The sequence below is a fragment of the Alternaria arborescens genome, assembly GCF_004154835.1.
Source record: "Alternaria arborescens strain FERA 675 chromosome Unknown contig_44, whole genome shotgun sequence".
NCBI classification, from domain to species: domain Eukaryota; kingdom Fungi; phylum Ascomycota; class Dothideomycetes; order Pleosporales; family Pleosporaceae; genus Alternaria; species Alternaria arborescens.
The window spans coordinates 27018-39842 of NW_021167899.1; the positions used below are offsets into that span (position 1 = coordinate 27018).

Genomic DNA, 12825 nt, shown 5'->3' on the forward strand with positions numbered 1-12825 from the left:
CCTTCTGGCTGCTTTCTCAGGGCCCAATCCCCATTCCCCATGGAACTCCGTTCATCGTCCTGAATTCCTGTTACATATCACATTGTATCGTCGTGATGAAGAAATACTCTCGATGGACGGACGACGAAACAGTGGTGGTGTTGAATCACATTGATTGGTGCCTTGCCAACAAACAGGATTACTGGCAGACGATACACAGCAAGTTCAACGAGGAGACCGGTCGAGTGCCCGATGAGTCGCAGATTGTGACCCGTCTCAAGGCTATCTGTAAACAGCAGACCCCGAGAATCCATTACAAGCATTTGATAGCCCACGGTACTGTGGTACTGGAGGACGCCACGATAGCCGGGCCCATCTTAGAGGCCATGAAATACGGTAGAGAGAATCTGAGCCTCGACGTCTTGGAGAAACGTAGAAAAGAGATTCCACTATCGCAGGCCGGCTTATCGCAGGCAAGTACATCTAAAGATGTATTGAGAATGTTTCCTAACGTTAAGCAGCGCAGCAAACGGCAGACAAAGAAGAAGCGTCGATTGGATAATCACCGACATTCGTTGCATGATAGACCTTCTGGCTCAAGAGAGAACAGTGGTCTCATCATCCATCACAGCCAGGTCGATCGAAAACGAAAACGTGCAGACAGCGTTCCTCACAATGACATCGCGTCCTCTCTAGACCTTCCCAACCCCGAGACTGTGACATTGGGGATGACGACAGAATCAGACCTACCAGCGCAACTCGGAAGTCCGGAATCGGGAAATACTGTATCGCACCTACACAAACGGCTGGAGGCCCTTGAAGGGGAAGTCAAGTCCATGTCCGAACTGGGACACAACACAGAACAAGCATTGAAGATGGCTATCCAATGCATAACTTGGGTCTTTCGGGAGCAAATTGGACCTAAGAACAAGATACCTGAAGAGATCTTCTCAACAATGCAGCTTGTTGAGAGAACCATCAAACAGAATCCGAGCGATGCTTTAGGTAGGCTTATCAAGGACTTGCAGCAAGCGAACGTCGTTCGCCAGCGATATCAAGAAACCGTCAGAGATCTGATTGGGTCACGCGACTACGCGAAAAAGGTAGGATTTCCACCACTGCCTCTCCCATCTGAGCTCGCTGAAGATTGGCGTCGCATTCGATCACCACTGAAGGAAACCATGGTGGGTACTGGAGCACATGTTTCGCGTATAAAATTGGCTATGACTGGCTCTTTCTCGAACACACATCTGGATGATCTTGCCAAATGCAGGGAGGGGGGAGCATACGAAGCACAACCGTGGATATGTACACGTCAATTGTATCTGGACAATCCGACCGCAGCGCAGCATCTACTGGCAGTTGTCTTGTGCCAGTTGCTGTTCTGCGGGACTGAGACCATGTGCGAAGTGACGCCTGCAAGTCGCGCGTTCCAAATCTATAGAACTGTGACAGGTACGTTATGACACGTGATGGCATATCATATCTACAACTGACCTTTTGCTTCCAGAAGACAGAGAAGAGATAAGGCGTATCGACACAATTGCCTTCCAGCTTTTCACCAACCAGCCTTCCTTCGTGACCGAGGTCCTTCCAGATCGTATCCAGAAAATGCGAGAATGCCTTGAAGCCTGCGCTAGAGAATTCACCACTGGTGTTAGCTGCAACTCTCCATTTCGTCATCTCGATTTCATGTCGGTTGAAGCGGTCAAACATGCCCTCAGCCTAAAACGAGCACTGATGTTGAGCGTTTTCGAATATGAAATCCATTTCGCTATTCCTGGAATGGACTTCGATCCAGTTTGGATGGATGCAGAGGATGAAAATGGTGTCAGCTTGGACCCGCTAACATGTGCTAAAATGAAAGTATCAATTTGCGTGTTCCCTGGACTTGTGCAGGCACCAACGAAGAAGCTGCCTGGAGACGCCGACATCTCTGCAGCACTATTGCAGGCGAAGAGCTTCTTTCCTCCGCCTCTAAAGGCATGCCCATCTCTGGAACATGACATAATCGTCGCGAAGGCTATTGTGCTGGTGCACGACGGGAACATCGACGCTACCTAGACTGGGCACATATATGAAAGACTTTGACGGGCGAGGAGGGTAGGGAATGCTTTGTTATGTGTGCGTTGTTTGGGAGTATATGGAGTTTATTGTTTGGGTAATAGTACTTGCCGTACTGATGAATTCAAAGTTTCGATACCTTTTGCTTGTACCAAGTCCCCTTTGCTTGATTATCTTGTGGTCGAGATAGGTATCTCAAGAGCCCAGATGTAAACGGGAAAGGCGCGATGGAAAGGTTCCGTTGTGCTCGAAACTTTAACAGAGTTGCAGATCGCTCCAGGCGACGAAGCTGTGGCATTGAATAGCCTGAATGTTTCTTAGCGCGCGTTATCGTAGCAGGCTGTTTCAGACTTCTCAACAAGGTTGTGCATCAAACTGTGTTCAAGCACTATCTACTGGCAATCGACTCACCATTGTTAAGCCAAGGGGTTGCTTCTATGAGCGAACTGAGGCTGAAGGGTATGAGGCATCCTTTGGCATCAAGTGTCCGAATGATATCTTCTAGGAGGGTTTGTGTCATCAGTACGCTAGGTAGGCGCTTCCACCAAAGCGTTAGACCTGTCTGCTTCGATTGATCTCACACTTGATAGCTACACCGGATGCCAGCCTTTCTTACTAATATTGAATCCCCTTGGAGAGGTCAGATAATTTACATGGTGAGGAGTCTCGAGAACGATATGCTTGGGCGTGTGTCTCTGCGCTGAGTAGGTGACTCTGCAACTACTACTTGGGTATGCTTGTGGCCAGTACCCTGGCACAGACCGAGGCCATAGTGTCTTGTGTACCTACGAACACGAACAACCGGGACTACATCAGTCGCGCAGACGTAGCGGCGCAGCTACGGAGGCATGGACCTTACTGCCTGTGCGCGCCATGGGTCACGAGTCTGAGCCGGATACTAAGGCCTCCATTGTAATTACTAACACTGTTCCTCTGTTGGTGTGCGGGCTTTTCGCTACCAATAAGTCTTCTCTCGGCGCTCCTGTTTTTATAGATTCGCGTCGTTGTCCTGTGCGCGACTCGGTCTGCGACCGCTACTCGTTGGTGGCAAGGATGGGTGGTGAAGATAACGATGGTTCAGAGGGCGATGACAGGTACATCTATACTGGCTGAACTATTTTAGGGGGCGTCTACCGCGAGTTGGCTGATTGCGGGGTTGTAATTGCGATTCTAGGAGTAGCTTGTCGAGGGCTGAGGCAGCTGATTCGAGCGCATAGCATCGTGAACACGATGTGTTGCGACTGTACAACCTGGAACGGTTTCACTCTCCTATCGCTTCAAGAGGCGTCAATCAGACAGTTGATATCATTACGTAGCTGTAGACAAGCAAGCGAAGACTAACATTGCTGGAATTGGCGGCCTGTTATGTATTCCCGTTAGCAGGCGTCTAGGTGTCTTCGAAAACGCAGGAAAAGGCACCGCTCATCCGCCTCACACATTTCGAGAATGCTCGATGGAATTGTGCTATCGTGTCCCTAACAAACAAAGGGATGGAAGCTGTGCAAGATGCCCATGTTCGTTGTGTGTGCATACAGCTCCGGACAGAACACGCCCTCATGCCAACACGTGGTGAGGTTGAGCTTCACCAGCCGGTGGTTCGACCAATCAGCTGTTACGTCACCCCCAGCATACCGCCTCTGATGGAATGGCAGACGGAAGACATCCTTGAAGCCTTGCGCGTCTAACGAACATGGCTGTTACTTGCTTGCGCTTTATCCTGCCCTACAAACAATCGATTACCGTCGTGGTGGGGTCCACGAGAGCCGCACAATCAGCTGGTGTCTATCTCTCGTTGCCGCAGGGCTAGGTACCGTCAACACCTCCTACCGCACTGCCACTCCTACAAACGAATGCAAGCCTTGCAATCTATGTTCGCTCCATCACAGGTGTACAAAGAATCAAATTGTTGGCTTCTACAATTTTGTCTGCTTCACATCTGGTCGGATCCTCTTGTATGCTAGCTTGCTTTAACACGCTTGGGTGAAGGCACATCTGCAGAAGTCCAACGAAATAGTCCAGCCAGCAAAGACGAAAGCTCTCTCTCAGACTTACTATACATGGCCAGAATGTTGCTTCCTCTCCTCAAGATGCTGCTTCCCTTGCTCTTCCTGATCTAATGGTTTGTCTTCGATAAACCAAGAAATGATGAATCCAACCACAGCAGTAGCGGTTACCATCCACAAGACCCCGGAAATAGATTTCCTGTAAGCTTCGATGAGCCTACCCAATACATCCGCCGACATCTCAACATGTCTCAAGATTGTCACAAAGCCAACCGCCTCTCTCACATCATGGAGCGCAGCTAGCTGGCCAGGTAGAGGCTGCAAGCTTGCGATGTTGTCGGCGAAGATTGAGTTGAAGATGGTTGACGATATAGCCAGTCCTATGAGACCACCAAAGAGGCGGAAAGAACACAAGATGCCGGCTGCGAAACCCATGTCGTCGACAGGCACACTGGCTTGCAGAGGAAGGTTAAGCACAGACCAAAAAGGGCCGATACCAATACCAAGAAGCACTTGGAATGACTCCATCTCTGCTAATGTGGAGGAGCGATCCAAAAGTGTAAGGACGCCCGCACCCACAGCCATAAAGATCCAGCTGATAATTATCACGATCTTGTACTTGCGCATGATCTCGACTGCGACTGCAGACGCAACTGCTGTCGCAATAGCTAGAAAGCAGACTGGTAAAGTCAAGACAGCTGCTGGTAATGGCCCCTTAAGATATACGGCTTGGAAGAACAACGGGATATATAGAGTGATGCTGTAGTTTACAACGCCATGCAGAGAGGCTGCAAGCAATGTGAGGGACGCGGTGCGGTCGTTGAACATCCGGTATGGTAGAACTGGCTCAACCGGCGTTTTTTCGTAACGGAGAAATGCGATCAACACAATCAACCCTAGTATAAGAGGAAGAAAGGTTTTGTATGAAGACCATGGAAACATGCCAGCAGCCCATGCAATCGGCGAGGCAAACAACGTGCAGCCGATAGAGAACAGGACGATTCCAATCCAATCCAAACGATGTAGCTTCACACGTAGTGGCTGGTCAATTGTCTTCAGCCTCATGAAGATAATCGCCAATATCAGTCCAATGGCGGATAATGGTAGGTTGATCCAACCAATCCACCTCCATGTTATATCTTGACTGAACACACCACCAAGAACAGGCCCAAGGACAGTGCCTGCCAACATGGGTATCGAGAAGTATCCGAGGTACATTGGGCGTTCTTTCAGCGTCGTGATATCAGCCAGGATGATCTCGTTGAGGACGTCTAAGCCTCCAGCACCAAAGCCCTGCAGTGTTCGGCCTGCGATTAGCACAGCCATGCTTTGACTTAAGCCGAAAATAATGGACCCGGCGATGAAGAACATGTACGAGATGTACAAGGGGATCTTGCGACCCATGACGTTGGAGACACTGGTGTAGAGTGGTTGGACGATGACTACCGCCAGTAAGAAGGATATGCTGGCCCAGAAGCCTTCCAGGGTTGACCCTTCGAGCTCATGAACTATGGACTACGTTGATATCAGTACTTCAGCAGTATACCACCTCGACAAAGGATCTTACAGGAATTGCGACACCAAGTACCGTGGCATCAAGAGCACAGATGAAACCCATGATCAAAAGGGAGAGGAACGACATATGAAATGCCAGTGATTTCCCACGTCGCGGCTCTTGAGGCGTCGATACATAACTGTCGACTTGGTTGCGTTTGTCGCCGCTGTGATGGCTTCTCGTAACAGGTTGTGGACCATCAGACGTCACACATACTTGTTTTCGAATTTCGAGATTCACCATGTTGGGTTCTTTTGGTATGAGCGTGATAGGACGTCTGCAGTGGTAGTAGAAGCACACAACTTTTCCTTAACGGCGACCCTCGCAACTACCGACTGTATCTCAGCGATGCACCACGGTAAGTCACGACTATTCTTGGGCGGATATTGCTCATCCGTCACAGTGGGTCAATCTTGCGATAGGAAGTGTTACCGGACGAGGATAATGGCTTCGCTACACATCAATAGGTGATGTAGCGCGGGCTGATGCTGCGAAGACATTGCAAGGATAGAGACCAGCATTGAACCAGGCAGCGGTCTTTACGAAGCGCTCATACCAGGGTGTATCACACCATGCGAGTAGCTATTGAAGTCACCAAATGGGCTGAACTCCGATAGATACTAAACTAATGCTGATTTTGATCGTCCCTCACTGCATATGTGGGTCAGTTTGGCCCCCACCATCTCCGCCGATCATTTCTGAAATGTCGCTTGACAAGGTATGTTACTTCTCGCAGTATCGAACTCAAATCATTTATTGATGCATGATACGGCTAGGCGGCATAGTGGCTTACATGGATTATCCGATCAGGATGCGGAGCTCAGGCTCCGCTGTGCCGCAATCTAGCACTCCGATTGGCAGCCTGACTTTGGCTGACAGTGGTCGCACTATGGCAGCGGCCATACCCGTTGTACACCTTGGGGCGCGCGTGTTCCCCGGTTGCCCACAGAATACTTGACCTTGGCTGGTCTGTCTGCCTTGCGAGATGGTTGTGCAAACCCACAAGTATGATGGATAATATGTCCGATTGGTCAAAACGTTGGCGAATCGCATGGAGAAATTTACCCGCACCTAATGTACCCGCCTAGGGATAACATGAACCGGTGAACGATCACGACCCGATGTCTTCCAACCACCGTTGAAGGTCGCTCATCAAGCGCTCACCAAGCTCCGTATCAACCACGCAGTCTTGCCAACTACATGTGACACACATTTCTCCACCCTTGACTGTCATGATCGACACCGAGAACGCAGCTGAAGGTGTCTCTGCACTCAAGATGAGTTCGGCTCGGCGGAGTGACCAGGCCTTCTCTCCTCCATCGCTAACGGTACTTTCTCCGTCGATGACACCAAGGTTGGTAACTAGCCAAGACAGATACCTCATCCTGAGCATCTCGCTTTGCTGTTGGCTGTTCCAGTCGGGGCATAGCTTCATAATACCTATCAGATCGTTGCGTGTGCCAGACTCTAATCTTGCCTTGATCTCTTTCCGGACTCTCGCCGAGACGGACCAAACTATATTCATCGCATCTGGAGGCAATTTTGATACAGTAGAGGTGGCTGGGATTTGAGAGCGGATTGAATCGACCAGGTCGGTGCCGAACTCGTGTTCAACGACTGATACGTAGTTACACATGAGCTTTTTGGGTTGTACCAAAGGGTACTGCTTAGTGTTGGATGGTAGAATGTGTCGCAGGTCGTACGGTGTTCTGCTTGCAAAGCCACTGGCGTCATGGAGCGCAGTTGAAAGTGAGACTAGACAAAGGGCCTGGAGAAGACCTGTGAGAGTGGTGTGGTGCTGACGGCAGGCATCTACTAGCTTCGTGACACATTGACTACCGATTGCGAAGTTGCAATACTGAGTCCGGTAAGGGGATGCTTGGATTGGAGCCCAGCGTGCATGCATTTTGCCCGGCGGGAAGATCCATTCTGGTTTCAGGCTTTTCCAGACTTCCCATAGCATGAAGCCTAGTGATACAGGCCACGAAGACAACATTTCCGGATTCGGCGGTAGCCTATCCGTCGGATCGGGTAGATTGAGAATCCACTTATCCGACTCCTTAGAAACTTTGATCATTGGCTCCTTGTCATTTCTAGAAGCTTCGCTGAGTTGATTCAGCAAGTTTTGATGGAATATTCTGCCACTTGAGCCATCGTGATGTGGGTGGTTCCAGACGTAGAGCACCTCCATTGATTCGGCCCCAGCCTGATGTAAGACGATCACCCGCCAACCCGGCCGAGTCGATAAGTCTTCAAATCTCATGTCAAGCTGATCCTGCACGATCTTGAGGTACTGTTGCCGTGGTGCGGCGGACTCTTTTACATCAATCCACTGAATGTGGTTGCGAAGATCGAGATGATTCAGACGAACGAAGGTGGGGTTCTTCGAATGCTCCCCGGTGATTCCGACCTGTAGATGAGGCTGAGAGATCACAACTCGTGCAACGGAATCGACGAATCGAGCTTGGAGGTCTACGAATGATTCTGGGCGGGCAAGGATTGGTGGCGGGAAGTAGCGGCAGACGACAATGGTGCCGCGGTACTGGTCGAGTGTGTGCATCGCCAGCTGATAAGCTTCACTGCTACGTGTGAACACTCACGCTCCAGTGAAATCTTGGTGTATTGTTGCACTTACTGGCATCCCATCCCGCGAATCACGGCGCCCGCTTTGCCATTAGTTGAGGCCATGATTGTAGTCCGTTCGCATGTGCCACGGGTACCGAATGATTACCTGAAGGAAGATGAGGAACTGCGATAGTGGTAGAAGCAGATATACAATCACCTGTAGCGCTTCTGCCCTTGGTATGGTAGATGACTACTGGTGGTCTATATACGCAGCGCTGGAGGAGCCACGCCACACCGAGCTAGTCGGCTTAGCGCGTCCGCACGGACTGTTGGACGCTGCAGACTTAAATTGACATCGCACATGCGACCTTGCTCACTCTCCTTGCATAACCATCAGATCCGTGCGCTTTGCATCACTCTACGATATTTCCATTGGCTTGTATATACGTACTTCCTTCTATGAAGAGCTTAGACAGTCTGCAGCTGCCTGTTCTGAGCAACCCCTTTCGTTACACGTACATGTACCATCTCTGGCTCCCGAACATCGTCGCTCCTGCTTCTAGAATCATCAACGCTGCTTGTCGACAACAGATCTTGCGTATTCAGTTCGCTCTCAACCTCAAACACGCTGCGACGCTGTCGAGACTTCGGCTTGTACATCACCTGCCATTTCTTTGGCCCGGATGAGCCATTCTGTCTGCTGCCGCTCGACAATGAGCGGAAGAACGATGATACGGCATCAGGTACTGGTACAGCTTTGGCGATCCGAGGGAACGCAGGTATCCCCATGATAAGGAAACCGGTTGTGACCTCCCAGATTGTCCATAAAGCGACGCCAGTCATCTGATAAGTAACATCGTCGGAGTGGAGTAAGTTGACGAAGTATACTGTACGCACCACACCCATGGTCCATGCCCTAAATAACGCGTGGTTAGTCTCGTAATCACGGTGGTATTGAAGGAGCTTACGAACCCGAGACCTACGACAAAAAGCAAGGATAGGCCTACTTTTTGGTCGCGCGACATGTTCAGATGCCAGATCACCCATTGCGGAATAGCGAGGATGACTGTATCCGAGATGAAGTTCAGAACACTGGTTGCAAGATTCTGTCCTAATACGTCGACAGAGCACGTGCCACCTTCAAACCAGGGATTCCAGATCTTCTCACGCGGCCAGCAGCGGAACACTTCAGTGAAGGTCGTGATGGTGTAGTAAAGTACATTGGTCCAGATCAATACATGGAGGGTCCAGTAGAAGGCGTTGCGCGTTCCTGTTGGGACGAATATGCGAAGCCAGTTAGCCAAGATGGCGACTTTTATGCACATGGCGACTGGTCCATAGTAAACAGCACCCAAATGCGAGCCCTTGAAGACATCAGTACGATGTGCGGACGACACTGGAAATGCAAGCCTATCAAAGGGTACTCACATGGAGGAAGTCAATGAGTGTCTTGTTGTCCACGTTCCATTGATGAACCCATACACCTGGCCATCTGCAGAGGTTCCAGGTCATGTATTGGTTTCCGGCGAACACGCCCTACGAATCGGTTAGCATACACTCATCGTCTGTTCTTGCTGACTCAATGAACCAAATTCTATTACTTACCAATGCTGCAACCATCAAGAAGTCTTCGATGACGAACTTCTTAGCCATGGAGCTACTCACCAACCGTGCTGCGACGGCGATGAATGCTATCGCAGAGGTTGCGATGACGATACCATACCCAAGGTTGTGGCTTCCACCAGGGTTGGCAAAGTCGGGCACCACACCAGGTGGCGCATCTAGGGCAGGCTCCAATAAAATAGCATCAAAAGTCGCGTTTCCCATCTTTTGAATGGCAATACTGTAGGTCTTGGCGGAGTATGTTTTGCACGACGTCCAGGCAGGAAAACAAGGAAAAACGCATGGATCATAGACATTGGAAAAGTCTATGTTTGTATGGGAAATTGAATGCGGATAATGAGGAGTTGCGAGCCGGTACAAGGTGAGATCACAAGAGTGCTGCAGATAGTCGGGTAGTACAATGGCTGTATGCGCCACTAGGCCAATGTGCCTATTGGCGCCTCCCGGCATGGGATTGGGCGCAAGTGCTTATCATGCATGCACAGCTGACAGACTTGGCATACAGTCAATATGAACACTCCATCACCTGGTCGCTGAAGGGGCTGTGTTCCTGCAGACCCTGGTATCGAGCTTTGGATACCCTGTACTGCTACCCCACAACAAAGCAACCAGGCTGACATCAAGCAGGGGTGGTAATTCCGACGGCGCCTACCGACAATCCTTCCCGCAGTCGTTGCGACTGGAAAACTGTCAACGATCATGCAAAGGAGCTCAGTTATTTCCCCAGGTCGTACCTTTCCTTGATGTCATGCTAAAAATACACACTGTTTCCTCCCTTGAAATACTGACAAAAGTAACACTGCATACTTTTAGATTAGGTTTCAACTTTTGTGAAACTTCTTGATCAAACCATCCTTGTTCGTACTTGCGACGGCAGACGCACAGCCTACTGCTTACACGACGCGCGATCTAGCAATACGTCGGATCTTGACCACAGCCAACTTTCCTGCATACTGGACGAGGCACTGGAAATGGTTACCACTACCCCAACGAGAGGCAAGCAGCTTTTCAACCCAGATCGATCAATCACGAAGCAAATAAAGGCTCAGCAAATCCAGCCAAATTCGACGAAAAACCTTCCGGCCTTCTACCGCAATGTCGAAGAAGCGCTTGACAAGCGCCGCGCAACTCAAAGTCTGTTCTCCATAGTTCATAGTAACTGGCAGACCAAAGATGCTGTCGATTTCTGCTCGAACGATTACCTCAGTTGGAACACTACCGGTCTGATTCGTAAGGCCTTCCTCGAAGAATTGAGCCGCTACCCGGACTTCAGCGTCGCCGCGGGTGGTTCAAGAGTCATGGAAGGAAATTATCCCTATATTGAAGAGACAGAGCTAGAGATTGCAAAGGACCATAATGCTGAGCAGGGTTTGATTGTGAACTCAGCTTTCGATGCGAATGTCATGGTTTGGTCTGCACTTCCAAGACCTGGCGATGTGATCGTATACGATAGTTTGGTTCATGCATCCACCCATGATGGGATGGATCGAAGCCTTGCCATTCAGAGAACCGAATTTCAACACAACAACATCGCCGCATTCCGGAATATCTTGACCTCTATCCTGGATACTCAACCGCTGATCAAACAAGGTCGGCGCTCTATACTCGTAGCAGTTGAATCAGTGTATAGCATGGAGGGCGACGTCTGCCCCTTACTGGAGCTTGTTGAGATAGCCGATGAAATCTCAGAAGGCCTTGGCAATATTCAATTCGTAGTGGATGAGACGCACAGCGCCGGGCTCATAGGACCAAATGGCACAGGTCTAGTGTGCGAACTGGGTCTGGAAGCCGACGTTGCGGTGCGACTGCATACGTATTCAAAAGCAATGGGATCCTGTGGAGGTAGGTAATGCTTTCATGACTTTGGTTACAGCTAACGCAATCAACGTAGGAATCATACTCAGCAATGACATCGTGAAGTCTGCCTTGATCAACTTTGCGCGCCCCACAGTCTACTCTGCAGCACCGCCATTTCCGTTCGTCGCAGCAATTCGAGCTGGACATAGGCTACTCGGTACCCCAGAGGCAGTTAAGGCAAGTACAGCATGACATGTCTTTGTGACGGAAGCATTAATGACAGAAAATAGGGGCAAGAGAACGTTCAATCCATCGCTTGCACTTTCTTCGAGACATTGACGTCGCATCGACTTTGGCCAGTAGCGCGAAAAAAAGGCCTACTCGACGTGCCGTTAGCCAGTGACTGGGAAGAACGCCCATTTCTTACACACATCGTTACTATCTGGACTCGTCAGGAATATATTTACTGGATTTACATGCATCTCCTTTCAGCTTCATTGTTCGTCCTTCCTGTCAAGCATCCGGTTGTGCCCAGTGGTCAAAGTCGACTTAGAGTCACATTTCACGCTGAGAATACCACTACGCAGGTGATAAACCTGGTGGAACAAATCTATGTATGGGTGGAGGAAGTCATGGCTATTGAAGATGGAAGTTCGGGAGAGAAGGTCACTGGAGCAGCCAAACAAGTGTATGCATGGATGGAGGTAGAGGGATTGAGTGGCTTCGGGATGGTTTAGATTCTGCTAGGGTATTATTTTGCCATATCAAAGTTGACCTATATTTGGAGATCTGACTGGTTCTTTGGTGTATCGAGAGCAATATCTTCATGTCGGAACGGATCACTCTTCTCCATAATCACCAGCTAGTTGTAGCTTAGTTTCGCTAGTTCGAAGTTTGGCAGATGTTACTATCAGGTGGCACGACTTTCTACTTTTGTAAACTCACAGCCACCAGTGGCATGCAATATGCATGGGGGTGGTGGTACCCTGGCAGCGCTTACTAGATCGATGCATACCAGGGTATGGAGCCGGCTGTTCGCCCCAGCGGAGACCCTAGCGCTGATGTGGGTATCCTTGAGTAGTGCACATGCCCATTGTAGAACACTAACCGATGATTCAAGACTAAGACCTCCGCACTCTAGGTTTGTCGGAGCTTGAACCTGGCCCTCAATTGCGCGTCAGCGGACAGTGCGCCAACCGCCCACGGCCCGTGGTTACTTTATCTCGGACCCGGCTAGCA

General features: G+C 50.0%; 5 protein-coding genes across 5 annotated transcripts; 2 read left to right on the top strand and 3 right to left on the bottom strand.

Moving 5' to 3' along the window:
* Window positions 1-95: 95 nt before the first annotated feature.
* On the top strand, window positions 96-2043 carry AA0111_g11118 (hypothetical protein; the record flags this gene model as incomplete). Its single annotated transcript, XM_028644947.1, has 2 exons — window positions 96-1434; window positions 1490-2043. 2 exons carry the CDS (start codon window positions 96-98, stop codon window positions 2041-2043), a joined length of 1893 nt encoding a protein of 630 aa, XP_028501253.1.
* A 2051-nt stretch (window positions 2044-4094) lies between these two features.
* AA0111_g11119 (hypothetical protein) lies at window positions 4095-5844 on the bottom strand (the record flags this gene model as incomplete). Its single annotated transcript, XM_028644948.1, has 2 exons — window positions 4095-5561; window positions 5614-5844. 2 exons carry the CDS (start codon window positions 5842-5844, stop codon window positions 4095-4097), a joined length of 1698 nt encoding a protein of 565 aa, XP_028501252.1.
* An 868-nt stretch (window positions 5845-6712) lies between these two features.
* Window positions 6713-8289, bottom strand: AA0111_g11120 (hypothetical protein; the record flags this gene model as incomplete). The annotated part of the gene is made up of 2 exons (XM_028644950.1): window positions 6713-8180; window positions 8237-8289. The coding sequence occupies 2 exons, from the start codon at window positions 8287-8289 to the stop codon at window positions 6713-6715; spliced, it is 1521 nt and encodes a 506-aa protein (XP_028501274.1).
* A 345-nt stretch (window positions 8290-8634) lies between these two features.
* Window positions 8635-9993, bottom strand: AA0111_g11121 (hypothetical protein; the record flags this gene model as incomplete). The annotated part of the gene is made up of 4 exons (XM_028644951.1): window positions 8635-9082; window positions 9139-9530; window positions 9595-9702; window positions 9772-9993. 4 exons carry the CDS (start codon window positions 9991-9993, stop codon window positions 8635-8637), a joined length of 1170 nt encoding a protein of 389 aa, XP_028501275.1.
* Window positions 9994-10760: 767 nt separating this feature from the next.
* Window positions 10761-11838, top strand: AA0111_g11122 (hypothetical protein; the record flags this gene model as incomplete). The annotated part of the gene is made up of 2 exons (XM_028644952.1): window positions 10761-11631; window positions 11681-11838. 2 exons carry the CDS (start codon window positions 10761-10763, stop codon window positions 11836-11838), a joined length of 1029 nt encoding a protein of 342 aa, XP_028501272.1.
* Between the last annotated feature and the right edge of the window lie 987 nt (window positions 11839-12825).